Consider the following 27,596-nt stretch of genomic DNA (forward strand, 5'->3'; position numbering starts at 1 on the left):
AAAGTTTTAAAAATTTGTATTTTTTAATTTAAATTATGAATTTAAATATTTTAAAAATTAAATCACAAATTTTAAATTTCAAAAACCAAAATGACATGAATTTTATATTTATTTACCGAATGCATTTCAACTTTTAAAAAATTCTTTTTTTCTCGAATAAATATTTTAATTTTGAGACTTTGTAAATTACAAAAGATTTAAAGTACTTAATAATATTTTATTATATATTTAAGGATATTATAATTTGGACTTATGACTTTTTTTTTTATATATACTTTATATAAAAAATTATATTACAGAATTATTTGTTGTAATTTAAAAATATAATAAAGTTATAAGAATGAATATAGATTGGTAGGTATTTACTTGTTTAGATCATAGGTTAAAAATTTTCCATGTCTCACATATATTAAGAAAAATAATTATTAAAGTCTAATAAATAAATAAATAAACTACAATCAACTTTTCATTTTATTTATTTATTTATTTTTGTTTGAATAATAGTTCCAAAGGACACGAAGTGTAGTGTACTGCCTTTTTTCTTCTACACGGCGTCTCTATAAAATCCACACCTCTGTTCTTCATTTCTCTGCATAACTTCAACGTCGGCGAGAAGAGCGGGAAATCGAATCATTCCCTCTCAAGCTCATTGATTTGTTTGCTTTTCTTTCGGTGACCGGAAAACATGTCTCTTCTCTCCGATCTCGTCAACCTTGACCTCTCCGACTCCACCGAGAAGATCATTGCAGAGTATATATGGTAAGTTTCCCTAAATTTGATCTCCCCGTTGTTTCTCTCCATTTTGTTGTTCCGGTTCTGTGAATGAGGCTGGAGATGAACTTTTGTTTTGAGAATCCCTCTTACTCTTAACTGCGGGGGTTTCTTTTTCTTTTTCTTGATGATTAATGAACTTTTGTTACTGAACCTTTTCTTTTTCTCGAATTTTTTGTTGATTAATGAACTTTTGTTACTGAAATCGTTCTTCGGTGACTCTAGATTTCTGTTTCTGCGAATCGTTGAAGTTGAAGAACGATTTCTTCTGATTTTATTTTGGTTTTTACTTTTGATTTCTGGCTAACTATGGCATTTGGTGTGTTTATGTTCCATTTGAACAGGATTGGTGGATCAGGCCTGGATATCAGAAGCAAAGCAAGGGTAATTTCTCTTTGTTTGTGAAGGAGAACCTATTTTTAGAACACGATATCTTTGTTTTCTCTTTTAATGATATGTTTGTTTGTTTTTCATATGAAGACCCTTTCTGGACCTGTAAGTGATCCTTCAGAGCTTCCCAAATGGAATTATGATGGATCCAGTACAGGCCAAGCCCCAGGAAAAGACAGTGAAGTGATCCTTCAGTGAGTTTATATTCCCTTTTCCTTTTCCTTTTCCAATACTGTTGAATGGATATTAACATATTTTCTTGTTCACAGCCCACAAGCAATTTTTAGGGACCCGTTTAGGAGAGGCAACAATATTCTTGTAAGTCTTTTAAGTTATCAATGGAATTCAAATTTCTGTCAGCTGAGATATATTGAGCATGACGTTGATGAGTTTGACTGGTTAGGTTGTATGTGATGCTTACACACCGTCTGGCGAGCCTATCCCGACGAACAAGAGACATGCTGCTGCTAAGATATTTAACCATCCTGAGGTTGCTGCTGAAGTACCATGGTGATTATCAAAATTCATGTTGATATTATATAATGGCAGATTACTTATAGTCTTATTGAATCTCCATCCTGGCTTGGCTTATTTGTTATGGAATCACAGGTATGGTATTGAGCAAGAGTACACCTTGTTGCAGAAGGACATAAAATGGCCGATCGGGTGGCCGATCGGTGGTTTCCCTGGGCCACAGGTAACTGAGTAGTTCAAAAGTAGAGTTAGTTTCTTAATCAAAGCTTTAGGTAGTATATGATTATGAGTTTTGTTTGTCAATAGGGACCGTACTATTGCGGCGTTGGCGTCGACAAAGCCTTCGGTCGCGACATCGTTGATGCCCATTACAAAGCCTGTTTATACGCCGGTGTTAACATCAGTGGTATCAATGGAGAAGTGATGCCGGGGCAGGTGTGATTATGATTATGTTCTTGTTTTTCCTGGTTCTGGAATGTGTTGATTGTGATTATGTTCTTATTTTAACTTGTTTTAACAGTGGGAATTTCAAGTTGGTCCTTCTGTTGGTATTTCTGCTGGGGATGAATTATGGGTTGCTCGTTACATCTTAGAGGTAACTTGAGTTGTATAAAATTGCTTCGAACACGTAACGTTTGCGATATTCGTTGGGGTTTATGGTTTCGATTTCGTTTTAACAGAGGATAACAGAGATTGCTGGGGTAGCTCTTTCTTTTGATCCAAAACCAATCCAGGTAAAAAAACCAAGAACGTCTTGTTCTTCATACTTTTCTTTCATTTTTATCATCTTTTTGCTTATTCTGTTCTTTGTTCTTCCTAGGGAGATTGGAATGGAGCTGGTGCTCACACAAACTACAGGTAATGAAACATTATTGTTTGTATACCCTTTAGGCATTAAACCAACATGTTTGCCAATAATTTTTCAGTACGAAGTCGATGAGGAACGAAGGGGGTTACGAGGTGATCAAGAAAGCAATACAAAAGTTGGAATACCGACACGAAAAACACATTGCTGCATATGGAGAAGGCAACGAGCGTCGTCTCACCGGACGACACGAAACAGCCGACATCAACACCTTCTCTTGGGTATATTATTAAACCTATTCCCTTTGTCACGAAACCTTTGTCAATATGCTTATTCTGATCATCATCGTTATCTATATGTTTGGATTAAAAACCAAAACACGATAGGGTGTTGCAAACCGCGGTGCATCTGTACGAGTAGGACGAGACACCGAGAAAGAAGGGAAAGGATACTTCGAGGATCGAAGACCTGCGTCGAACATGGATCCGTATGTTGTAACTTCCATGATTGCTGAAACCACCATCTTGTGGAAGCCATGAGGAGGAGGAAGGATACTGAAATTTCAAAGGGGGAGGGAGGAGTGGGTGTTTTTTTTTTTTATCTTCACAGTTAATTCTCATCTTTTTTTGTGTTACTGTCATTTTTACTGTTCCATTTGAGCTGATGTGCTCTTGCAAGAGCAAGTTTACCACTCCCTATTGCTCCATTTATGTATGAAATAATAAATAATAGATGCTTTCTATTATCCTAAGTTACAAGTTAGATAAACACAACTCTCCACAATCGTATGATATTCACTTTGAGCTTAAGCTCTCGTGGTTTTGCTTTGGGCTTCTGAAAATGCCTCGTAGCAGTGAGGAGAGGAGAGTTGTTTATAAACCTATGATCATTTCCTAAATTAGCCACGGACTTTCATCATCCAACAACAATTTTTTATTTTATTTTATTCAATTTTAGAAATTGAAATAAATATACTTAATAATAATATCTGTTTATCCAATAAAATTAGGTCAAAATTCAAATGAGAAAAACTGCCGCCAAAGTTGACAAAATGAAGCAGTAATTAAGTTAAAACCATGAAATTCAACAAAGGTAGCAATTATGGTTGAAACGCATTGACTTTGACCATAACAATTTTGTCAGCTTTTAGTTTTTGGGTGGCAAGATTCAATTAAGAGACCACATTGTGTAGTAATTGCATTTGGAATATTATTAAAAAAGAATAATATAATTTCAATCCAAACTGCACCTTCCACCCTTCGCTTAATAAGCCCTCGAGCCTCTACAAAATTATGCTCACCCCAATTTTTAGTACCGTTGATAAAGGAAAACGACCCCCCACCCCCTATTATTGATAGATAATGAGCTTACCGTCCTGCCCTCTATAGTTATGACTGTTGTCATAGAAAAATAGATAGTTTTCTATCAAAGAAGAACGTTTAACGTCCTCGTCTGTAGTTTACCAAGTCATAAGTGATTGTCAGGCCAAGCTTATCCCTAAAGGGGCTTAAATTTTCCTTTGATTTTGTGTCATATATACCAAACTATATAGTCCCGTGTCTAGTTATTGAAATGACACGACTCTTTGCCTTTTATTCTAATAAACCAACACATTTCAAAAATTTTAATCGACTTTTTAAAAACCAGTAACGTAGAAGACAAAATTTAATTAGCGTTTTGAAAAAAAAATCATATTTAAATCAATTAACCTATGATCGAGCTAAAAAAAAAACTAAAATAATATTCATAAATAAATCAATTAAGTACTGAAAAGTAGAAAAGTCATAATTTACTTGTAGACTTTAAACAAATTAAAAATAAATCGACAACAACATTTAATTATAGGTACTCGAGTTTTAGACATTGAATAAACAACTATCTTGTATTTTAAACAACCACTAAATGAAATTTTCTTCAAGCCGTGCAAATATCTTCACATAAAAAAACATAATATATATATATTTTTTTTTATTTGAGAGCCCATTATGGGCCAATTTTTTATTTGAGAGCCCATTATGGGCCAATGGCAGCTATTTTAACAATATATATATATTGGCCCAATGGCAAATATCTTCACATAAAATATATATATATTTTAACAATATTTATTTGACCATATTTGAAAAATGGCCATTATTCATTATGCTTTCTCAAAAGCCCAAACAAGTAGATTCATAGGCCCAATGGGCCAATGGCAGGGCCAGACATGCAACGGAGAGCCCATTATGGCCCATAATCTTTTAAAACAAAATTTAACTTATATTTCCATCAAATATATCTTTATCAATTTTTATTATTTTTATTTTTTTTATTTTAATTTTCGAGAATGATAAGATTTCTTATAATTTGAGTTTATAGCTAAATTCTAAAAAATAAAATAAAATTTTTAAACGCTACAATTAACCTAGGCGCTAACTAAACAGTAAAATGGAAGCTAGCCCAATAGACGTTTATTCACCAATATGAACATGGTTCAGCTACTCAATAGATACTCGAGGCGTTTACAAGCCAACTCTAAATGGTTAAAACTAAAAAAAAATAAAAAGTGTGAAAAAAGAAAAAAAAAAAAAAAACACAACAAAGATATATAATGAAATTAAAAAAAAAAAAAAGGTTGAAATATATAAAATGCAACTCATGCAAGATTGAGCGAGCGAGCGAGCGAGCGAGCGAGGGAAGAAGGGTTTTCGTCGTCGGTTATCGACTGAGCACCATTCACCAAGTTGGAGGACGAAGAAACGTAGAAACGTAGAAACAAAGATGTTTTGTTCAATCCCATTCCACTTATCTTCATCTCCTTCCAGGTAACCCTAATCACCCTAAACTTGGTCGTTCTTCCATGTCTAATCCTTCAATATCTCCATCATTTCGTAGATCTTAGGAGCTTAGAACTCCAATTCGTTTAAGGGTATTCCAAATCTCTAATTTTTCACCAATTCGTTCTCGGACATTCGATTGCCTGCTTATAACTGAACTGCTCCTTGTCTGACTGTTTCGTGAACTCTCGATTGAATGTTTAGCTTTTTGTTGTTTTGATGGAGTGTAGGGCTTAGCGCAGTGAACGGGACTTGACGGTGGCTAGGAATGTTATCAATTGTTATTATTAGCAGAAGTCTAGCGGCGTACTAGGAATGTTATTATCATGGCACAGCAGTCGTCTCGACTTCATCGTCTTCTTACTCTCTTGGACAGTATCCTTGTTCTTGTTGATATATATTTTTTTTAATGAAACTGTACGCTTGATTGTTGTATTTCCATTGAATTTCACTTTTGAGTTGGGGTTTTTTCTTAACGGAATCCCAATAGCTGGTTCAACACAAGCAACGAGATTTACTGCAGCTCGGCAGTTGGGGGAGATTGCAAAATCCCATCCTCAGGACTTGACATCTCTTTTGAAAAAGGTCATAATTTGCTGAGGTTTCATTTGATATTGTTGTTTGCTTGGGCCGCATACTTTTGTGCAATGGATTTCATTATGTTGAATTAATTTTTAATCCTGAGTTTGTTTAAACAGGTATCTCAGTATTTACGCAGTAAAAATTGGGATACACGGGTTGCGGCTGCCCATGCGATTGGGGCTATTGCACAGAATGTTAAGCACACATCTGTGTCTGAGCTCATTGACTGTGTTGGACTAAAGATTTCAGAGGCTGGCTTGTCTGGTACTATCGAGGATGTCCTGGCCATGCCTGATTTGCAGTCTGCATTTAAAAGGTTTCTTTTTTATCTCCAGAGTTCCTAATTTATGCAAATGCTGACCATGTTGCTTGTTTACTGACCGAATGCTGCATTTTCTTCATAACAGTTTTGATATGAATAATGTGCTTGAATTTGGCGCCTTGGTGGCATCTGGAGGACAGGTGATCTGTCTATTTTTGTAGCTTATTTTTCTTGGGTACAAACTCATGAACATGCACTTTTGTGCAAATATATGTATTTCTGTTTGTTTCTTAAGTTAAAAAGATACAATATTTTTCATTGATGAAATCAGAACTACAAAAGCATACCTATATATTACAATGGAACCAAAAATAGGAAAAATTACACAATTCCAAACCCTATAAACTTGATTGAAAACAAAAAACTATAGCAATTACCATGAACTTTACTAATAACAACGGTATAACCTTAGGAATTGTGAAATTTTATAGCAACTACTCCTGTTTTCCAAAAAGCTTTCAACTTAAAGTCAAGCTTTCATTGAGAGAGGTGAAAGAATACAAAGAGGTGTAAAAATAAGGTCCAAAGGAAGGAGCCAAACTAAAGGGGCTCCAAGTTAACTAAATAAGATCTGGTAATTAAAAAACCTCGGTCACCAATGCCAAATGAGAAGCATGGAGCTTAACTAGAGACTAAACCCCTCCCAAGAACTCTTGAACCCTCTAGAAATCCTGTTTTTTGTCTTGGCTTAAAGCCCCACAAAATTGCAAAGAAGTTGGCATGCCATAAAAAGTCTCTTATCACAAAAGGTAAGCGAAGAACATCAAAGCTGTACAAGCTCTAGGGCGAACCAAATAAACACTTAAGGTGTAAAAAAATTATTCCACACTGATGAAGTGAACTAACAATTTCAAAGGAGGTAATCAAGGTCCTATGCTACTCCCCTACAAAGAATACAACACTGCAACAATATCAAAGCAGGCATGTACCTTGAAACAAGATCCAAAGTGTTAACCTTACTATGATAAGAAGTTGACCTTCTTGGGAATTTTAACCTTCCAAAGCATGAAAAAGCTGTACAACATTGGGGAAGAAAGGATCCACCAAACAAGAAAAAAAGGTATGCAAGAAAACCCTTCAAAAGAACTTGGACCCAAAGACAGATATCCCTTCTACTCGCACTAACAACAATATGGGAACCCTTCCCCTCATTGACCTCTTCCTTTGAAAATTCCTCCTATGTTCTCTACTCTTTCTAATAGATATGAAGATCCTAAACATATATAAGAAGTAGGTAAGAATCCTACTTAATACAGACTGTACCATTTTGCTTTGATGTGGAACTATAAGGTTGCTGAAAGTATGTCTTGCTTTTTGACCTTTTATTCGCTCGTTTTAGGGTTCTAACGTCCTTTGTCCGATAGCAACAGATACTTCTGCCCTCATGATTGTGGAGTTTTGTTGTAATCTAGGGAGAATGGATGTTTGCATTTGGAGTCCTTGTCCTTCCTTCTTGTAAATCCTTCTTTCTTTGTTTGGTCAACCAATCCCTCAAGAGCCTCTCTTTTCCTCGTGGAAGGTGGAAATTCCGAAGGCAATTCAGTTTTTTTGTTTTGTTTTGTTTTGTTTTTTTTTTTTTTTTTTTGTATGGTAGGTTCTCATGGAAAACTTAACACCTTGGATTGGGTTTCAATGATTGGGCTGTTGTGTTGCATGGTAGGTGGGTTGTTGGGAACCTTTATCGTATCCTTTGGAGTAGTGACTTAGCCCATGCTGTTTGGAGTCATTTCTTTGAGGAGTTTGACTTAACCTTGGTCAGACATAGGGGTTGCAGAGGAGATGGTTGAGGAGTTCCTTCTCCACCTCCTTTGCATGAGATGGGAAGGATTTCGGGGCAAACTGAGCATGTGCTGTTTTGTGGTGCATTGCGGGTGAGAAAAGCAACAAAATCTTTTGAGGGATTGAGAGGTCTTTGAGTGGTGTATGACTTTTATTAGGTTCAATGTCTCTTTGTGGGCTTTGGTAGCGAATTGTTTTTGTAATTATTTGTTAGGTCTTGTTTTACGTGATTGGAGGCTCTTTCTTTAGGTTGCCTCCGTTTGTGGGCTCTATTTTTGTATCTGTGTATTTTTTTCATTTTTCTCAATAAAAGTTTGTTATTGATAAAAGAAAATTGACCTAAAGGGCAAAGGTCTGGTGATCACCTTGTCTAACACCTCTTGAAGCTAGAATCCTCCTTCTCAGGTTACTATTAATGAGGATGGAAAAATTGACTGTCCTAACGTTTCTTCTAATCCAAGATCTCCATTTACAATGACAACCTTTCTTCCAAATAACATCATCTAAAATGTCCCGACCACCGTGGTCTTAAACCTTGTCAAAATCAATTTTGAACATGACTCCTTCATGCTTACGACTTCTATAATTTTGGATAGCTTTGTTAGCTATAGGAGTTTCAAAATCTGCCTACCTTCAATAAAGGCACCTTGGAAATCAGAGAATAGGGAGGAGCTTTCTTTATCTATCTGCCTATCACCTTGGCAATGATTTTATTAATACTAGCGACCAAATTGATGGGTTTGAAATCCCTGACCCTTGTAAGTTCCTAATCCTATCCTTTTTTAAATACAAGATGAACAAAAGTTCCATTTTGAGGACTCTACAGGATCCTTCACTCATAAAACTCACAAAACACCTTCCAAAAATCACTCTTAATATAGTGCCGGCTATCTGGAATGAAAGCCATAGCAAAACCATCTTGAGATGGGGCCTTATCCACTGTGGAGCTTTCCCACTGGCGCTGGCTTCTATGGAAAAAGGAAATTCCAACTTCAACCTGTCCTTCTTCAAGTGGGATACCAATCTAGGCCTTCTAGAAAAGGCTGGGAAGAACCACTGAGCTTGACAGAAAAAGGAGGACAAAAGCTCACCCTTGATCTTCTTGTCCCCACGTAAGGTTTCACCGTTAGCATTTTCTTGAGGCGCAATGGTGTTTTTTCTCTGCCTATTTTCCAATTCCCTTCTTTAGCCCGTTTTACCTTCTCTTATTTACGTTACCTTCACTTTATGTCTCCAACTGAGACCCTCCTCCCTCCTTATGAACATCTCAAACTTTTAACTTACAACTTGAAAACAGACCATCAGCATAAAAAATGTAATCCAAACTTCAAGTCCCAGAACATTAACCGGCAAGAAGAACCTCCAAGAGCTGCTTACTTATAAGCTAGGAACGTATTCAAATACCCTTTTAACCCACAGTCAGCACCAAAAACTTGTGAACACAATTGAAGGAACAAAACACTAGCACAGGAGATCAATAGAACAAAGTTCATATGCATAGTGTGCTAGGAAACTTCTTCCCCCCGACCCCCACCTTTTTTTACGACAGCAACAAAAAATTAATTCGTCTTCTTTTCTCTCTTTCTTCAGATTTTTTTTCTTTAATTTTTTAACTTTTGATTTTTTCATTCGGCTTCTCTCTCGTTTCTCTTTCTGACAGCCCTCTATTGGAACCCAAACCACACCTACCCCCACCAACATCCTTTCTTAGTACAAACAAGCTCCCTAATTTTCTCAAATCTTAACATCATCTAAACCACCCCTCAATCTTCTACTCATTTATTTCCGCTATTAATATTTTTACTGTTGGTTTTCAGTGTCCCAGTTAATATCTTATATATTTTAATACAAGTTGCTATTGTAATGGCCCTTGAATTGAAGCAGTATTGGGATGGGGTTATTTCATTTCCCCTCCAATATATACATATATATATATATAAAATATTAGTTGATAGAGGATTTCAGTGATTGGCCTGATCATCCTGTACATTGTAAAATATTTCCGAAGACCTGATTGCGAAAATAAATAAAAAGTTGAAAGTTTTCAGAATTTAGATTTCTGGATGATGTATTGCAATAAAGCAGGAAAGACTAACTAATCTGATGGGTATGTGGATTGATTTTAAGATATACCTTGCAGGAGTTTGATGTCACCAGTGAAAACATCAAGAGCCCAAAGGAGCGGTTGGCTCGTCAAAAGCAAAATCTTCGTCGTCGTTTAGGTTGGCATGCACACACACACATATTTGAAAATTATTGATATACTATAGAAGATTATATTATAATCTGTAATTATCTTTTCTTTGGTAGGTTGCCTCCTTTTGTGAGATTTCTTTTTGTCAGTTATCTAGTAGAAGATTATATTATAGATCTGATAATTATCTAAATTATGTTTATATAAGTAATTGAATAATGTAAATAACATAACGTGACTTTATTAAAAAATTGTCACTAATATATGTGTGTGTGTGTATATATATATAAATATCTTTTAATAATCAAAGCAATTATATTGGAAATTCCTAATGTTTTGAGCATGAAATATACAGAAGTAAAGAAGTAACAAATATAATCTCTATTGTTGGGAAGAAAGGGAGTACTGACAAGATAACTTGGGTTTAGCACACTTAATAGCTAATAAGTAAGAGGAAAAATAATAACACCTTGTAGCTGGTTCCGATCCCTCACTATCCGGGTAAGATACGTTTCCTTCTTTTAATCCAATTTTCCCATAGAATCAAAATGACAACATTAATCCATATCTGGTACTTGCATACCTTCCATCTATGACCATAGAACTTTTTGGGAGATTAAATCTTAGACCCTGCTTAGTGGGAAAAGTTGGTTTCCAACAAAGGCTTGAGAACTGTGCCGAGGACACCACCAAAGAGCAGAAAAGGAAAAGGTGATTCAAATCCTCTGTGCTGCCTTGCAACACTGATCCTGAGTAGGGGAGAAGTTAGGATTTCGCATTTGAGAAAGCTAAAATTGCACATACATCCTAAATTTAGATTTAATACACGATAATTTTAACTTTAATTTTAACAACAATAATGATAATAATAATTATTAAATGTAAAATTTCCTAGCCTAGCAAGCTATGTTATGCCAAAACTACTACTACTACTACTACTACTACTACAAAAAAAAAAAAAAAAAAAAAAAAAAAAAGAAAAGAAAAGAAAAGAAAAGAAAAGAAAAATCATGCTGTGTAATGATGGTATCAGATGTATTCATACCACCGAGTAAAATTGATTTTATCTAACTATTTTTGTGTCTTTGTGCTTCCGTAATCTAAGATTTTTGGAGTTTCCCCAATATTGATTCAATATCCTACATGCTTTAAATAATTTTGAAATTTGTACCTTATTTTTCATCTTGTTCCACCACTCGTATTTCATTTCCTTTTATTAGTGTTAGTTTTTCTTGGTACAAGTCCTTTATTATGTTTTCTTGTTAGCAAATCTCTGTCCCTTTTGCACAGGTTTGGATGTGTGTGAGCAATTCATGGATGTCAGTGACATGATAAGAGATGAGGACCTTATCTTGGACAAAGTTAACATGCATGGTAATGGTGGAGACAGGCAGATGTATCCATCGAACTCAATACATAATATCCAACAGTTCGTTGCTAACATGGCCCCGTATATTGTATCCAAAAGGCCCAGTGCTCGGGAAAGGAACCTTCTGAAACGAAAAGCAAAAATAAACTCGAAGGACCAGACAAAACACTGGTCTGAGGAAGGAGAGACAGATGTAGCAGGCACCCAACTAGTGGAAACACCAAGGGGCTCAGGTCCGGACTTATTAAGTTCACAAAAGGTACTATCTTTCCATTGTCTCCTTGCATACACCAAGGGGCTCAGGTCCGGATAAATACTTTTTTTTTTGGTTCTTTGAGGCTTCTTGTACTTTTATTAGTCTTCTTTCCTTGTGTCAAATGCATGTATCAGTATTGTTTGTTTTCTATGCTTATTCTGGTATTTAGATGTAGTTATATAATTTGCTGGAGTTAATACTGTTACAAGAGGATGCTGGACAGCAGTGGATCTCTTACCTGCAAATCTATGTTTTCAAGGCCTTGAAATGGGGGAATCCTAGACAACTCGTTCGTCAAGCCCACTTTCCTTAAATAAGCAAAGTTATATACACTGCTTACCAAACTATTGTGCCTAAAAATATCTTGCTTAGCACAGCACTACGACACAATGCAGTGTCGTTTACCTTACATAGCATTGTTTCGTCATTGCTGCCAAATTTGTAGAACAGCCCATGAAATCTAGAGCCATTTGTTCATCACTTGTCATTATGCAGTCAGATTTTGGAAGTAGATATCTACCACCTTTAGTGGTTCACAACTTACCTAATGACCTCAATCTTCTTATTTACACTCTTAAAGTACGTTTGTTTTCTGATGGGAAGAAGGTTCTTGGGATGCATCTTTTTCTTATTTGAACTTTTTGTGAACAACTTGGAAAGAATGTAACAGTCGTCTATTTAAAGAAAATGAAAGTCCTATTGGAAGTTATTTTGATCAAATTCTATTCCTAGCGATTTCTTGGTATAAATGCATATCTTTTTTATAACTCTTATAGTCTCTACACTTTTGACCAATTGGAGAAATCTTTTGTGACCCCTTCGTTTTGGATTTTGCCATTCTTTTGTAAATTGCATACATTAATGAAAAAGTAATTTTATGGGGATGGTTGATGTGAATGAATCTTTCTACGAAATTTAATGAATGGAAAAATATAAGGATTTTGACTTATCTTCTCTGCTTGATGTCACTATTTCTTTTGTTGTACTCTTAGACACTTAGCCATTTCTAAGATTTTGATGTGGGGAATGTGTAAATAATTTGAGGGAAACGTAGTGATTTTAAATGACCTTGCATTTTCTATGAAAAATGGGACTACGTAAAAATACTTGAAGGAGGTATGACTTTGTGCAGTCATGTTATATTTTCTTTCCTTTATCTATCTCCATATTCTTCTATTTTCCTCCCCTTTTGCAAAGCTATCGGAGTGAAAATAAAAGAGATGTATCTTATATGAAAAAAAGTGGTAGTTAGTGATGCCTATGATTATATTACTGTGTGCTTCCATGGTTTGATGATAGCTGTAATATAAAGTTCTTAATATATGATGGCTGCTCGGTTGTTCTGACTGAGTTAGTTAATTTTGGTTTGCTTACCTATAATTTTCTTTTTGATCATCAACTTTCCATTCATCTGTCGATTATATTGCAACTTCTATATGTGAAGTGAAAGTGAAATAAATGTTGGCGATCCATCTGCAGGCAGCTGTGAGTGTAAATAATGATGATGATTTTGGTGATCATGATGGTGATGGACAATGGCCTTTCCATAATTTTGTTGAGCAACTTCTTCTTGATATGTTTGATTCGAGTAAGAATTTTCATATTACTTTAAATGTTGGATATACTGACAGTAATTTCTGTTTTCCTGAGTTCCCTTGTTTATTTTTAACCTTTTTAAAATATCAGATTGGGAAGTTCGTCATGGTAGTGTGATGGCCCTGAGAGAAATCTTAACTCATCAAGGAGGTTGTGCTGGAGTACCATTGCCTGATTTGGTCGAGGACAGTTCTCCATTGACCACGTTAGAAGATGGAAGTATGCCAAATAAGCTAAAGCGAGAAAGGGACATTGATTTAAATATGCAATTGACGGAGGATGAATTTGAGTTCAAATTGAAAAGACCAAAATTTGAAGACGCCTTATGTCCACCTGCCAATCTGATGGTTTGTGCCCACGAGGATATTAAATTGGGGATAAGTGTGAAGGTTGAAAATGATGATAGGCCTTTGCCTGATGATCAGTCTGAAGCTCAATTTAATGTTTGCTCTGTAAAGGTGGAGGATCATCCCAATGGTTCATATTATTTGCATAAAGATACATCTGAAGCAGCAGCCGAGGAGTGCCCTGATAATAAATTACCTTCAGAGGGTACTACTATGCTCACAAACTTTTCTGAAAATCACGAGCTGAGGAATTTGGTTAAATTGACTAGGCATTCTTGGCTGAAGAATTTTGAGTTTCTTCAAGACTGTGCGATTCGTCTGCTGTGTATATTACTTCTCGATCGGTAGGCTGTTTATTGCTTACTTGACTATAATTTTCTAAGTTTATCTTATCATTTTTTGTGGGTCCTTTGCATTTTTTGAGTTTAGAGACAAATATTTTCCATTTGCTGAGGGATGCTGTTTTTTCTCTCTCTTTCTCTTCCATATATTTTGCAGTTTTGGAGATTATGTATCAGATCAAGTCGTAGCCCCTGTGCGTGAAACCTGCGCTCAAGCATTGGGTGCAGTGTTCAAGTACATGCATCCTTCACTAGTTAATGAAACGCTAAATATCTTGCTGCAAATGCAGGTAAGTTTCAAGTACATGTTCAATTTTTGTAAATATGGTATTCTTGCTTAGGAGTATGCTCGATTTTGTAAAACAATCCAACTCTAAAACATCTGTATGTTGTTTTAACGTTACTTTTATTCCTCCATTCAGTTCAGACAGGAATGGGAAGTTCGTCATGGGAGTCTTTTAGGCATAAAGTATTTGGTTGCTGTACGGAAGGTATATTTTCATTACTACTTGTACGTCTGGCAGCTTTTTCTATTGTGTGGGTTTCATGATTTAGTATCGGTCATTGTCATTGTATATTTGTATCTAAATAGAATCCTTAAACCTCAGAATGCTTTATGTATGTAAGGATGACCTTGAGGGTAAAGGTCAGATAAGGGTTAATTTTTTGGTTTGAAGCTTGACCTTTAGTTAAAAAGTTAAAGAGGGGCTTAAGTATAGGAAAGATATCTAAGAAAGTCATTGAAGTCGATCTTATGATTTTGTAGGGGAGAGACAGCACGGGACTAGTATTATTCCCAATTGCATCATTGAGCAGCTAATAATAATAAGAATGCATCCCCTGTAATCCAATGACAAATCTCCTTGTTTGGATTGTAGTTGGTGGTCCCACCAACTTAAGTTTCTTTCCTTTATGTGGTCCCATGTAATCAAAGAGGTCGTGTACATTTGTTATCTGTTCTAAATATTCTTCTTTGTCTAATATCGCGTTAAGATTGAGTAAGCTCACAATTTACACCCTCCCATGCTCAGTTGTTGGAGCTTCTTGTCTTTGTTCTTTCTTTGAATAATTGGAGTCATATCTCAAGAGCAGCTCTTGCTGTATGATCCTGTGTCCTTTGTATTTGATGCCATTCCTCTTGGCATCATAACGTGATGGTCTATGTTACACTTCTCTTGTGGGATTCTTTTGTCTTGCATCGTAGATAAGTCATAGAAGCTGGAAGTAGCTAAGGACCTTACAAAATCAAACAAAGGCTCCAATTTAAAAAAATTAAGACTTGGAGGATAATTAAAAAATCCTTAGATGGGCTTCAATATATATATTTTGGATGACAGAAGAACTTCATTATCAACAAAAGAAAAACATACAACCTAATGGTCCTAGGGATGAGAGGTTCCAAGCCTAATTGGAGGATCCTAATAAAGGGCATCCAATGTAAATGGATGAGCATGCGTTGAGTGTTACAAAAAGGAATGTGTAGCACTCCAAGAGGAGGTTGTGAACTATACATTTTGACAAAAAGGATCAGCTGAGTATCTGGTGTGTTTTTTCCCGTCCAAATCAACCAAGGAAGTGATCTGCCAGCATTATTCCAAGAAAGGAAGTCTAAAAATTCTCTTTCCTTTCCTGCCAATTCTCTGTAAAACCGCACAAAATTAGCATGTCAAAGAATATGCCTTTTTTCTCTTTCCTCATGTAATCTTCTTGGGAATATTTAACTTCGACAAGAAGGAGAATAGGATCTTTAGTTGTAAGGTAGTTTCTCAAATAGAGAAGGAAAGAACGACCATAAAACCTTTTTGAGGGTTTGGGTGACAAAAAATGAATATATCTTCGACCCGACGTAGATGGACATATTCTAGAAGAGGAAGGGGAGCAGAAGAAAGGTTATCTGTGTCAAGTGTAAATCTTGTGATCTTGATGCCTTTATGAGGACTTTTTGCCCTTTCTTTTTATTAATGAAAGGATATTTCTTTAAGAAGAAGATTTTTTGTTACAAAGATATTATTCATGGTAATATTATGAGCTCTAGTATTGTTGTTTACGCTTCAACCTGTCATCTTACTGCTTTTCTGTTTGTGCCAGGAACTTCTTCATGATTTGCTTTCACGCATTCTCCCTGCATGTAAAGCAGGGCTTGAGGACCCAGATGATGACGTTCAGGCAGTTGCAGCTGATGCTTTAATTCCGGCTGCTTCTTCTATTGTTTCTCTCAAGGGTCAGACCTTGCATTTAATTGTGATGCTGCTCTGGGACATCCTGCTTGATTTGGATGATCTAAGTCCATCCACCAGCAGGTAACGGTTAGACATAAAGCCCATGTCTGTGTTGGTAGAATTCATGCCATTTAAAAGATGTTATTCTTTTGAATAAGCTTGTTCACCAATTGTGCAATTAGAAGTCTACTTTTTGACTTTCCTGGCTGAGGCCTGGGGGAGTATCTTATCCTTCCTGCCATCTTTTGTACTTTTTGCACATTTATGATTTTGTTTGGAAAAAAAAAAAAACTATTGGTTTTTTTTCCTTATTGTAGCTGTACTCGTTCATCTTGTTTCAAAATTGAGAGTTTTGGTCACTATGGTGAGATATTAAGGGCAAAGACTTGAGAGTTTGGGTCACTGGAGTGATACACAATCATGTTGCTTGATGTGTTGGTTGTGGATTGTTTAGAAGAAGAGTATCTGAGCAAAGGATCTTTGTGGGTGCATGTCATACTCGCTGCATTGTGGGTAATTTGGATGTGAATGTAAGAGAACTTTTGAAGCCAAGTTATGAAGATTCTTTTTCGTCGTGGAAATGAGTCAGCTTCTTGGGCATCCTCTTTGCAATTCTTGTAATGAATCATTTCTGATTTTCAAGACACATTACAACGGAATCACCCCTCCAACTTTTAACTTCTTGGTCTTTGCTTTCCAATCTTATGCTGTGCTTGCTACATTCAATATTCATTGCTTTGAGTTGAATATACCCCTTCTTGATGGTGAACTTGCACAAATCTTTTCCATGTTTTGTTTCTTATAAAGTGATTGTCACTACTGTTAATTTAGTTGTTGGGTGGGATTATGATAATAGTTGTCGACTCTGAAAGACGAAAATGCATGATGAATTTATTGGTTTTGATATGATTCAATTCATTTGAAGTGACTTTTATGCTATTATTTCTAATTGTCATCCCATCAATAATTGTCTTATGGCTTTCTATTTATTATGCAGTGTAATGAATCTATTGGCAGAAATCTATTCCCAGAAAGAGATGATTCCAAAGATGTTTGAGGCGTTAACTTTAAGAGAGACCCAAGAGTTTGATCTAAATGGAGCTATTCATGTGCATGATCCCCCAGAAGGAATACGTTCGCAGGAAAATCCATATGCATTCGCATCATTGGCGCCGAGATTATGGCCATTTATGAGGCACAGTATCACATCAGTTCGTTATTCAGCTATCCGCACTTTGGTACACTTTCTCTGATGTTTACTCTCTAAATATTTTCCATGGAAGATTTGTAAATAGTTTAGTACAATTTTATTATTTCACACGTTGTTGTATTATAATAATTTCATTTCTTTCATCAATAAATATTCATCTGTACAGGAACGGTTGCTAGAAGCAGGATTGAAACAAATAATTTCTGTGCCTTCTACTTCCATTTGGCCGACAACCATTTTAGGTGACACCCTTAGGATTGTGTTTCAGAATTTGCTTCTAGAATCAAATGATGATATTTTGGAGTGCTCAGAGCGAGTTTGGAGGCTCCTCCTCCAGGTTCTTACTTTTTCTTTAGTTTATTACTATTGTTAGTTTTATGATTTTTCATTTTTGAAGTGATTTAAAATCATAATTTCACTCGAATCATGAATTACTAATTACATGATAATTGACTTCTTATGTCTTCTTTTCTTTATCCTTATAGAGTCTATAATGTAAATGAAGTGTAGCATAGTCTCTTACAATGAAAAAATTACGTAAGTTTGTGATTGTAATAAACTCCATTGTGGTTTTATTGCCGGCTGGACTTGGTTCTACCCTAGTAATCTTATGTTTTTTCTTTGTATCCAACTAATCTTCTAGTCCCAAATAATTGGAAGTGGCTCTTTATTTCTCATGGTTTATTTGTAATTGTTGCATTTGTTTACGTGTGTCTATGCTATATACATTTTTGTATGCGTTTATGCAAGTCTACAAAAGGTAAAGCTAGTTGTAGTTGTTGGTATATAGCCCTAAATTTAACTAATGAGGTGTTATCCTTTCCTAATTCTTGGCATATACTTCCTCCAATCAAACAAATCCCATCTCCCTTTTCCATTAAAAAGACAGACAGACAGAAAGAAAGAAACACCCACACACAACACACACATCTAGTTCCTTTGAAAGAGTTCTTTAGCGGGTTTCACTGAAGTTATCAATGTTGGTCATGAGAAATTTGGTTTAGAAGAGGAAAACTGTTCAAGGAATTTATTGGAATTTGTGACATTATTGGGATTCTGTCCTTAAGTGGAGTTTTTTAGATCAACTTTTGGTGATTTTGTGCTCCTTCGTTATAGTCAATTGGAGCGTGCATTTTTAATTTGCTATGGCCCTTGGTTACTCTTGTATCTTCTTTTTCATGCTTTTTCGTTGGTCAACAAATGTTTTAGTCCATAGATTTTGGCGTTGTTTTTGCCCCCTTGTATTGTAGATGATCAATCTTTTGAAGCTTTCCAATTATTTTTCCTTTTCTTGTTTGTATAAAGGCAATTTCTCATCCCCTTTTATCTTGAAAGCTTTCCAATGTGTTTTTGATCCTTGATTGTACAAAATTTAGATCTGGTGACAATACTTTTATTTTCCTGGTATTAGTCTCAAGTGAAGGAATTGGAACTTGTGGCAAGGTCATATGTTTCATCCTGGTTGGAGCTTGCAACAACTTCATATGGTTCTGCATTTGACAGTTCAAAATTATTTTGGCCGGTAGCGCTTCCTAGAAGAAGTCATTTTAGGGCTGCTGCTAAAATGAGAGCTGTAAAACTTGAAAATGAGTCTTCCAGCGGAGTTGGCATGGAGTTGGCAAAGGTAACTATTTCACATGAAAGAAATGGAGATTCTTCGTCCAGTTTTTCTAAGATCATTGTCGGTGCTGATGCGGATATCTCAGTGACTCATACCCGAGTTGTCACTGCAACAGCCTTGGGAATTTTTGCTTCTAAGCTGAATGAGGGATCTTTGCAAGATGTAATTGGTCCATTATGGAATGCTTTTAAATCCTCATCTGGAGTCCAGCGGCAGGTACTTTAAGAGTTTTGATCTCCGTTTTTCCTTCCTTTTTCTGCCCTTCCGCATAAAAAATTTATCTGATTGCTCACATCCCATTAGGTAGCCTCCATTGTCCTTATTTCTTGGTTCAAAGAGATAAGGAACCAAGAGAAGAACTCTCTAGATCATGGAGTTATTTCTTGGCTGCCCAATTATTTAAGAGAAAGGTTGTTGGATCTGTTAACGTGCTCTGATCCTGCATTTCCTACGAAGGATTCACTACTTCCTTACTCTGAACTTTCAAGGACATATTCTAAGATGCGTGGCGAGGCTACACAATTAGTACGGGCCATCGAGTCATCTGGGATGTTGAAGGAATTCTTTTCGGGTAACCAGATTGACTTGGAGAACCTGACTGCTGATGAAGCAATTAATTTTGCTTCGAAAATTCCAACACCCCTTGGAGATATTGATGGAAATGGGTTGGAGGGCAGGCAGGGTATTGATGATATAGAGTCATTGAAACAACGTCTTTTGACAACTTCAGGGTATTTGAAGTGTGTTCAGGTATTTATAGATTTTGAATTTTATAGCTGCATTTTGTCCTATTGATCTTGGAATTTTTATGATGTTGCTTTTCTCTCCATTTTACACATTACAATGCAATGAATTATAGGTGAAGTTTCCATCATAAATGTGGGTAATCGAACCATGATATATTATGAGCAAGTACACACATTGAATTTTTGCCACTTGAACTAATTCTTTTTCATCATTGTCGGGAGGGTTTTTCTGAACTGTGCTATGATATTCAGCTAATGGTGTTCATCATGCCACTTCATGATTAGGGCTTGGATAGATTTTTGTACTTCTAATTAATCTTTCTCAACATTCCATTTTCCTGTTTTGGAAAATTCCCAGGGTAATTTGCATATCTCGGTCTCTGCAATGGTTGCTGCTGCAGTTGTTTGGATGTCTGAGCTTCCAACCAGACTTAATCCAATTATTTTGCCTTTGATGGCTTCCATAAAAAGAGAGCAGGTAAATATTTCCTGATGTAAAAACATAGCACCCAGAGACATATATTATGAATAGATATCACAATATATCATTTTGAATTACTTGAAGGAGGAAATACTACAACAAAAAGCAGCAGACGCACTAGCAGAGTTAATTTGTCAGTGTGTTCTACGTAAACCTGGGCCAAATGATAAGTTGATAAAAAATATTTGTACTTTGACCTGCATGGACGCTTCTGAAACACCTCAAGCTGCAGTTATTTGCTCCATGGAGGTAATTGATGAGCAAGATATTCTTTCTTCTGGGACTAGTACGAGAAAATCAAGAACAAAAGTTCATACACTGTCTGGTACCGATGATCGATCAAGAATTGAGGGTTTTATTAGCAGACGTGGTTCTGAACTTGTTTTAAGGTGTCTCTGTGAGAAGCTTGGGGATGCATTATTTGGGAAGCTTCCGAAGCTTTGGGATTGTCTTACAGAAATATTGTTGCCTACTACTACTGAAAATGTTACTGCTGAAGATGAACAGAAAATAATGCACACCATTGAATCTGTGAAGGATCCTCAGACCTTGATAAATAACATCCAGGTTACTCTTAAAACTCAACTAATTCCCTAATGATTGATGAAAGTCTACTCTTCTTCAAAATGAAATTTTTGTACTTGTCTAGGTATTTTCTATTATTTAACCATTTTATTACAGCTCGCAGAAATTATTTACTTTATTATTTCAGTGTGTTAATGCAGTAGATAACTTCAGGTTTTTCTGAAGGATGATAAGGTTAAGAACTTAGACCTTTGTTTTTGGATTATATCAGTGAGTATATTATTTTGGATATGCAGGTGGTACGATCTATTGCTCCAATGCTCAATGAGAAGTTGAAACCAAGACTACTTACCCTACTTCCCTGCATTTTTGGATGTATTCGGCACTCTCATGTAGCTGTTAGATTAGCAGCTTCTAGATGCATCACTTCCATGGCCAAGTCATTGACCATCGATGTCATGGGGGCTGTGATACAAAATGCCATTCCTATGTTAGAAGATATGAATTCCGTAAATTCAAGACAAGGTGCTGGCATGCTTATTAGCTTGCTCGTTCAGGGAATGGGTGTAGAGCTGGTGTCTTATGCTCCTTTATTGGTGGTTCCACTTTTAAGGTGTATGAGTGATTGTGATCAGTCTGTTAGACGATCTGTGACCCACAGTTTTGCTGCTTTGGTGCCTCTTCTTCCATTAGCACGTGGTCTTCCACCACCTGTTGGACTCAGTGAAGCTTTTTCTAAAAATAAGGAAGACGCGCAATTTCTGGAACAACTACTTGATAACTCCCACATTGAAGATTACAAACTCTGTACTGAACTGAAGATGACATTGAGAAGGTAAACTTGAAAAGTTTTAACGTTAAATGGAAAGTAACAATTGCATACTGCAATGTTTCACCGGGGAAAATTTCATAAACCCCAATGTGGTTGACTTCTAACACTTCTGTTATATACCTAGCAATTAGCATTTCAGTTTTCCATCAAACTTTTCTGAATCTAAATGTTTCATTGCCTGTCACGAATTGATTGATTGATAAACTGGCAACTTCCCTTCATTACAATGATGTAGATTTCTAACAGTAGTTTACTATAGTTATTTACGAAGTTAGGACTAATAAATGTATTTTCTGGTTCTTATTTCTTTCGTCGCTCTGGAATTTTTTTTTTTTGCTTTTAGGTATCAGCAAGAAGGGATAAATTGGTTGGCATTCTTAAAACGTTTCAAACTTCATGGAATCCTGTGTGATGACATGGGTCTTGGTAAAACACTTCAGGCATCGGCAATTGTGGCATGTGACATAGTTGAACGCCTCACCTTAAATAATAAAGAAGATATTCCACCATCTTTGATAATTTGTCCATCAACACTAGTTGGACACTGGGCCTTTGAAATAGAGAAGTATGTTGATGTCTCCATACTTTCTACGCTCCAATATGTTGGTTCAGTACAGGAACGGGCATCTCTTCGAGATTGTTTCAACAAGTATAATGTCATCATAACGTCATATGATGTGGTGCGTAAGGATGTTGAGTATCTTTCACAATTTCACTGGAACTATTGCATACTAGACGAAGGACATATTATAAGGAATGCAAAATCCAAAATAACCCTTGCTGTAAAGCAATTGAGATCTCAAAATCGTCTGGTACTAAGTGGAACCCCAATTCAGGTTAGTCTGTCCTATCAAAATTATTAATTTACAATAATCAAATTAGTGTTTTGTTGTTTTTTATCTGATAAAATTCTCAAACTTCTGTGGCAGAACAACGTCATGGACTTGTGGTCACTTTTTGATTTTCTAATGCCCGGTTTTCTTGGAACAGAGAGACAGGTAATGACTCCCTATAGATACGATTTTCGATCATTCAAATTTTGTTTATTTTTGTTATTGCCAAGTAATGCTCTGGTTTTATAGATATTTTTGTTTGCAAATTGAAGAATATGAAAAACAAGAATGTTATCTTTGCCCACAAAAAATCTTCAAACAGGACCGTGAGAGTAAATTTTGTCAATAATATGACATAATAAACCTTTGAAGGGAGAGAATTTTCCAAAAAAGGCAATACACCAACGGTAGCAAAAAGAAGGGAACGAATGAAAGGAATATAACAAGAAATTTCAAAAAGAAAATAATTGAGACCTTTTCTATTTACAACACTCCTCTAAAGCAGGATTGTGTATGTTGAATAAGTCCAGCTTGGTCTTTTAGACTTCAAAAACTCTCTTGAATATGGCATTTGTAAGAATGTCTGCAATCTGTATCTTGGTGGATATGTAATTAAGCGAGAAGCTTTTGTTTTTAATTTTTTGTTTGATGAACTGAATCAATTTTTACATGATTTATGCAATCATGATGGATATGGTTTTTGGCAATGCGTATAGTAGATTTGGTTCTTCTGAAGTGATTCTTAGTTGTAATAGGATGCTTTTGAGTCATATTTCTTCATATTCCTTGAGCAGGCGCTCTCAATTCTTGTTCAGCGTCACTTCTAGACATGACCGATTTCTTTTTAACTCACCAAGTGACTAAGATTTCCCGAACAGAGGCACAATATCCTGTAGTTGATCTTGTTTCAATTTTTGAGCTTGCTCAAACGGCATTTGGGAAGATTTCATTCCTGGATTTCTTGAAGTACAATTCCCCTCTACGAGTTCCTTGCAAGTATACGAGAATCCTGTAAACAATTTGTATATTTTTCTCGGTAGTGTTGTTCATAAACTGATTTTCAAACCTCAGTTTGAGTTTGGTTAATCAGTTTTCCAACCCGTCGATTATATTGTTCCTTATCAGTCAATGTGTTTTCTTTGCCCATGTGGTTATTAGGATCAATGGGAGCATAGAGAGTTTACATCCAAGCTTACTTGTTTTCTTTAAAAGATTGATGGTACATTTTCTTTGAGAGATACACGAAGATTTCTTACTTCTTCATGGTCTCCTGTAGGCTGCAAGGATAATGTCATCCATATAGATAATATTAATCGCTATTTTCCCTTTGCAAGGATGTTTGATAAAAAATAGTGTGATCAGATCGACATTACATGTATACTTTTGTAAAATTTTCAAACCAGGCTCTAGGAGATTGTTTTAGGCCATAATAGAATTTTTCTGTCTGCATACTTTGTTAGTGGTTTTTGTCCATTCCATGCTGGTAGGTATCCACATAAACTTCTTCTAGTTTCCATCGACGATGACATTTTTTGTCTAATTGGTGAACTACCCTTACTCCTATCCATCAGAAAAAACCCTTTTCACTAACCAAAAATCTCAAATGCGCTCTTATTCTAGTTGCTTTTCACCTCTGCCACCTGCACAAAATTTGGTAATTTTTCTCTGCATGCAGTTTCAATCAACTTATGGAAAACCACTACTAGCAGCTAGAGATTCTAAATGTTCTGCTAGGGATGCAGAAGCTGGGGCACTCGCCATGGAAGCATTGCACAAGCAGGTTTGTCTTTTCTGTTTCTTGTGTTACACGCATATTAGATAATCGCCCTTATGATTTCTATACTTATTTCTATAGGTCATGCCTTTCCTTCTTCGACGAACTAAAGATGAAGTGCTGTCTGATCTGCCAGAAAAAATCATTCAAGACAGATACTGTGACTTGAGCCCTGTACAACTAAAATTATATGAAAGGTTCTCTGGTTCTCATGTTAGACAGGAAATATCAAGTATAGTCAAATCAAATGAATCAGAAGTACCACAGGAAAGCAGTGTTTCAACAAAAGCATCTTCACATATATTTCAGGTATGCTCTTTATTTCTATTCTTGTTTTCAACTTTGTGTCCCTGATGCATATATTGTTTTTCTGTCTCAGGCACTTCAATATTTGCTTAAACTTTGTAGTCATCCTTTGCTTGTCACTGGAGAAAAAATGACAGATTCAATGAAGTGCCTCCTGACAGAGCTCATACCCGATTGTTCTGACTTAGTTTCTGAACTTCATAAACTGTACCACTCTCCTAAATTAGTTGCTCTCCGGGAAATTCTTGAGGAGTGCGGAATTGGTGTTGATACTTTGAGTTCTGATGGGGCTGGCAGCTTTGGCCAGCACAGAGTCTTGATATTTGCACAACATAAAGTAAATTGCTTGATATTGATTGTTTATTCATTAATTTGAGTTTCTGTTTTTCACTGGGCGATAATTTAATATCTGAGATCTTTCTGCAGGCCTTATTGGACATTATTGAAAGAGATTTATTCCACGCTCACATGAAGAAGTTAGTATACCATCTTTTTTTGCATTCATCAAAGAAGTTAGTTTGTTTTTGTGATTAGTTTTGTGTTCTCTATAGTAATGGAATGCATTAAAATTATAACAACAGCTGGCTTTAGCGTCACGTGTAGACTATTTTTATTCTTTGTGCCTTTATGGTCAACTAGCACGCTGAGTGCATAACCCGTGCCTGTCTTCTCTTATGAAAGAATCTTTTCTTGCATTTCTGACTCAGCAATCTCTTGGCCATTACCTCTTCAAATGGTATTATTGTAGCTCAGACTAGTTCCATTAGCATCCCAATTATGTTTCTGGAGTTCTCATTCGAATAACATGAATCAAAATCAAAATGCACAGAGGCACAACGAAGAAGGCTTGCCAGTCTTAGTTATATATTATATTCTTCTGATGCCCTTCAATTCCTTCTCTTTTGAAAGCAGTGTTACGTACTTGCGACTGGATGGATCTGTTGAGCCGGAGAAACGTTTTGACATTGTTAAGGCCTTCAATTCTGATCCTACCATCGATGCTTTGCTCCTTACAACACATGGTTGATTCTTATTCTCCTCACTTTATCTTTTCACAATTTAGCTTATCGGATTGCATATGCTAACAAATTCACATTAACAGTGGGTGGTCTTGGTTTGAATCTGACATCCGCTGACACCCTTGTTTTCATGGAGCATGATTGGAATCCAATGCGAGATCATCAGGTAATCATCTGTGTGTATGTGCTTAATTACAGTACTTTTGATGGGAGATTATTACTCATTTGTAGGGAACGTTTTGCAGGATTCTAATTTAATTTTAAAAAAATATTTGTTCTCATTGTTGATGAAATTCGTTTATCCATTAAATGGGTGCATTCTTTGTGTTGATTGATGTAATTATTTTTGCAGGCAATGGACAGAGCCCACAGGTTAGGCCAGCGGAAGGTTGTAAACGTCCATCGACTCATAATGCGCGGAACAGTAGAAGAAAAAGTTATGAGCCTTCAAAAGTTTAAAGTTTCAGTTGCTAACGCTGTCATCAATTCTGAAAATGCCAGTATGAAAACCATGAATACTGATCAATTGCTTGATCTTTTCACATCTGCTGAAACCTCCAGAAAGGTATTACTGCATTCATTGTTCATACCTATGAATTCATTCTTTAACTGCAGATTCAACCTATTAAACCTGTTTCTCTCTGGGATTGATAACTGTTGATTAACTCGGTTCATAAAATGTAGGGAGTGACGTCGACATCATCGAAGCAGTCAGATGAGAACTTTGATGGAGAGGTAAAAGCAATGGGTGGAAAGAAGGGTCTGAAAGCTATTCTTGGAGGACTGGAGGAACTTTGGGACCAATCTCAGTACACTGAAGAGTACAGTCTTAGCCAGTTCTTAGCAAAGCTCAATGGCTGAAGAAGTTCTTGTGCACACGCCATGTACAAAGTGTATATAAAGTGGGAGATGATTGAAAAGGCCCAAATTTTGACACTCTTTAACCACCAATAGGTTTCTGTCTTCCCTTAAACTCTCTTCCGTTCCTCCCTTTTCCCCCCAGAGGCTCATGCAGTTTTTTCACGAACGGTCGGAGCGTACCGGATGACGATTTACTGAGAGGTGTAACGTAACGTCTCACAACTAATGCACTTTCAGGACTGGGAAGGAATGAGAATTTGTATATGTCGGATATTGTATATACGATTCATTTCACCTTTTAAATGAAATCCATTCTTCCATATACCTTATTTTCAATGGAACACTGTTGAGATTTTGCTTGCTTTTGTAAGATTATTGATGCTATATTTGATGCCTCGGCAATCTTCTCAATCAGCTTTCACATGCACTGAAGGTGTTTCTAATGCTACAACTGACCTTGTAACCGTTCAAACCCGACCCTAGTAGAATTGTATGCTGTACATGTAAGGAGTAAGTTGGCAATCTTTAAAGCAAGGCTATAGTAGAATCACATTATGTATGCAATGGGTGACCTTGGGTGACCTTGTAACTATTATGGTAGGTCCCTAGTGGAGTCTCATACATAAAAGCGAGTGATCCCATATGTTATTGTCACGTAGAATTTCATCATTTACTTGCAAGAAGTGACTTTACCTGTTAACTCTCATATCACGTAGGGCATCCTGTAACTACAAGTTTTGGTATGTATACTAACCCTGTCAGTCTAGATGGTTTACTATTAAAGATTGGTTCATGACTGAGTCCTCATATAATCAAGAGGAGAGCGGCCGTGCTTGCTAACAACTGATATCCATGTGGACCATTGCTCCTATCTTGACAGTGACTAATGAACTCGTGATAGTCCTCTCACAAAATATCCTTACCAAACTGAACCAACAAAGCCTAGAAGGAAACTCCTCTCACAAAATATCCTTACCAAACTGAACCAACAAAGCTTAGAAGGAAACTCTAATTGCTACCTAAAATAAGTGTTCCGTACCTTAATTTTTTCCAATTCATTACATAGTTTAGGGCTTCTCGGGAAAATTAGGACATACTTACCAGTCAAACTATAACCTATCATATAC

At 36.1% G+C, this 27,596-nt stretch overlaps 2 protein-coding genes across 2 annotated transcripts; both read left to right on the forward strand.

The window, feature by feature from the left end:
• Positions 1-553: 553 nt before the first annotated feature.
• On the forward strand, positions 554-3,191 carry LOC111789700 (glutamine synthetase cytosolic isozyme). The gene is made up of 12 exons (XM_023670359.2): positions 554-759; positions 1,116-1,155; positions 1,252-1,355; positions 1,431-1,479; positions 1,565-1,671; positions 1,771-1,858; positions 1,942-2,070; positions 2,156-2,230; positions 2,316-2,369; positions 2,456-2,493; positions 2,562-2,721; positions 2,827-3,191. The coding sequence occupies exons 1-12, from the start codon at positions 686-688 to the stop codon at positions 2,977-2,979; spliced, it is 1,071 nt and encodes a 356-aa protein (XP_023526127.1). The 5' UTR covers positions 554-685; the 3' UTR covers positions 2,980-3,191.
• A 1,893-nt stretch (positions 3,192-5,084) lies between these two features.
• RGD3 (ROOT GROWTH DEFECTIVE 3) lies at positions 5,085-26,791 on the forward strand. Its single transcript, XM_087122435.1, has 29 exons — positions 5,085-5,244; positions 5,487-5,631; positions 5,747-5,841; positions 5,955-6,154; positions 6,246-6,300; positions 10,080-10,161; positions 11,424-11,761; positions 13,238-13,346; positions 13,445-14,045; positions 14,200-14,332; positions 14,465-14,533; positions 16,131-16,342; positions 17,259-17,499; positions 17,638-17,808; positions 18,883-19,308; positions 19,396-19,842; positions 20,197-20,316; positions 20,404-20,886; positions 21,141-21,679; positions 22,020-22,512; positions 22,606-22,674; positions 24,185-24,289; positions 24,365-24,592; positions 24,663-24,926; positions 25,016-25,065; positions 25,502-25,611; positions 25,692-25,774; positions 25,961-26,173; positions 26,293-26,791. The coding sequence occupies exons 2-29, from the start codon at positions 5,583-5,585 to the stop codon at positions 26,467-26,469; spliced, it is 6,162 nt and encodes a 2,053-aa protein (XP_086978561.1). The 5' UTR covers positions 5,085-5,244; positions 5,487-5,582; the 3' UTR covers positions 26,470-26,791.
• Positions 26,792-27,596: the final 805 nt, after the last annotated feature.

This window comes from Cucurbita pepo, chromosome 3 (assembly GCF_057944985.1).
Source record: "Cucurbita pepo subsp. pepo isolate OVF chromosome 3, ASM5794498v1, whole genome shotgun sequence".
NCBI lineage: Eukaryota > Viridiplantae > Streptophyta > Magnoliopsida > Cucurbitales > Cucurbitaceae > Cucurbita > Cucurbita pepo.

Excerpts from the sequence above, each read along its gene's own strand:
- LOC111789700 (XM_023670359.2), top strand. The coding sequence starts at position 686 with ATGTCTCTTCTCTCCGATCTCGTCAACCTTGACCTCTCCGACTCCACC. Across the intron at positions 1,672-1,770 it reads GTTGCTGCTGAAGTACCATG|GTATGGTATTGAGCAAGAGT; the intron begins GTGATTATCAAA and ends ATGGAATCACAG. Across the intron at positions 2,494-2,561 it reads GGTGCTCACACAAACTACAG|TACGAAGTCGATGAGGAACG; the intron begins GTAATGAAACAT and ends ATAATTTTTCAG.
- RGD3 (XM_087122435.1), top strand. The coding sequence starts at position 5,583 with ATGGCACAGCAGTCGTCTCGACTTCATCGTCTTCTTACTCTCTTGGAC. Across the intron at positions 24,927-25,015 it reads TGATATTTGCACAACATAAA|GCCTTATTGGACATTATTGA; the intron begins GTAAATTGCTTG and ends ATCTTTCTGCAG. Across the intron at positions 26,174-26,292 it reads CTGCTGAAACCTCCAGAAAG|GGAGTGACGTCGACATCATC; the intron begins GTATTACTGCAT and ends CATAAAATGTAG.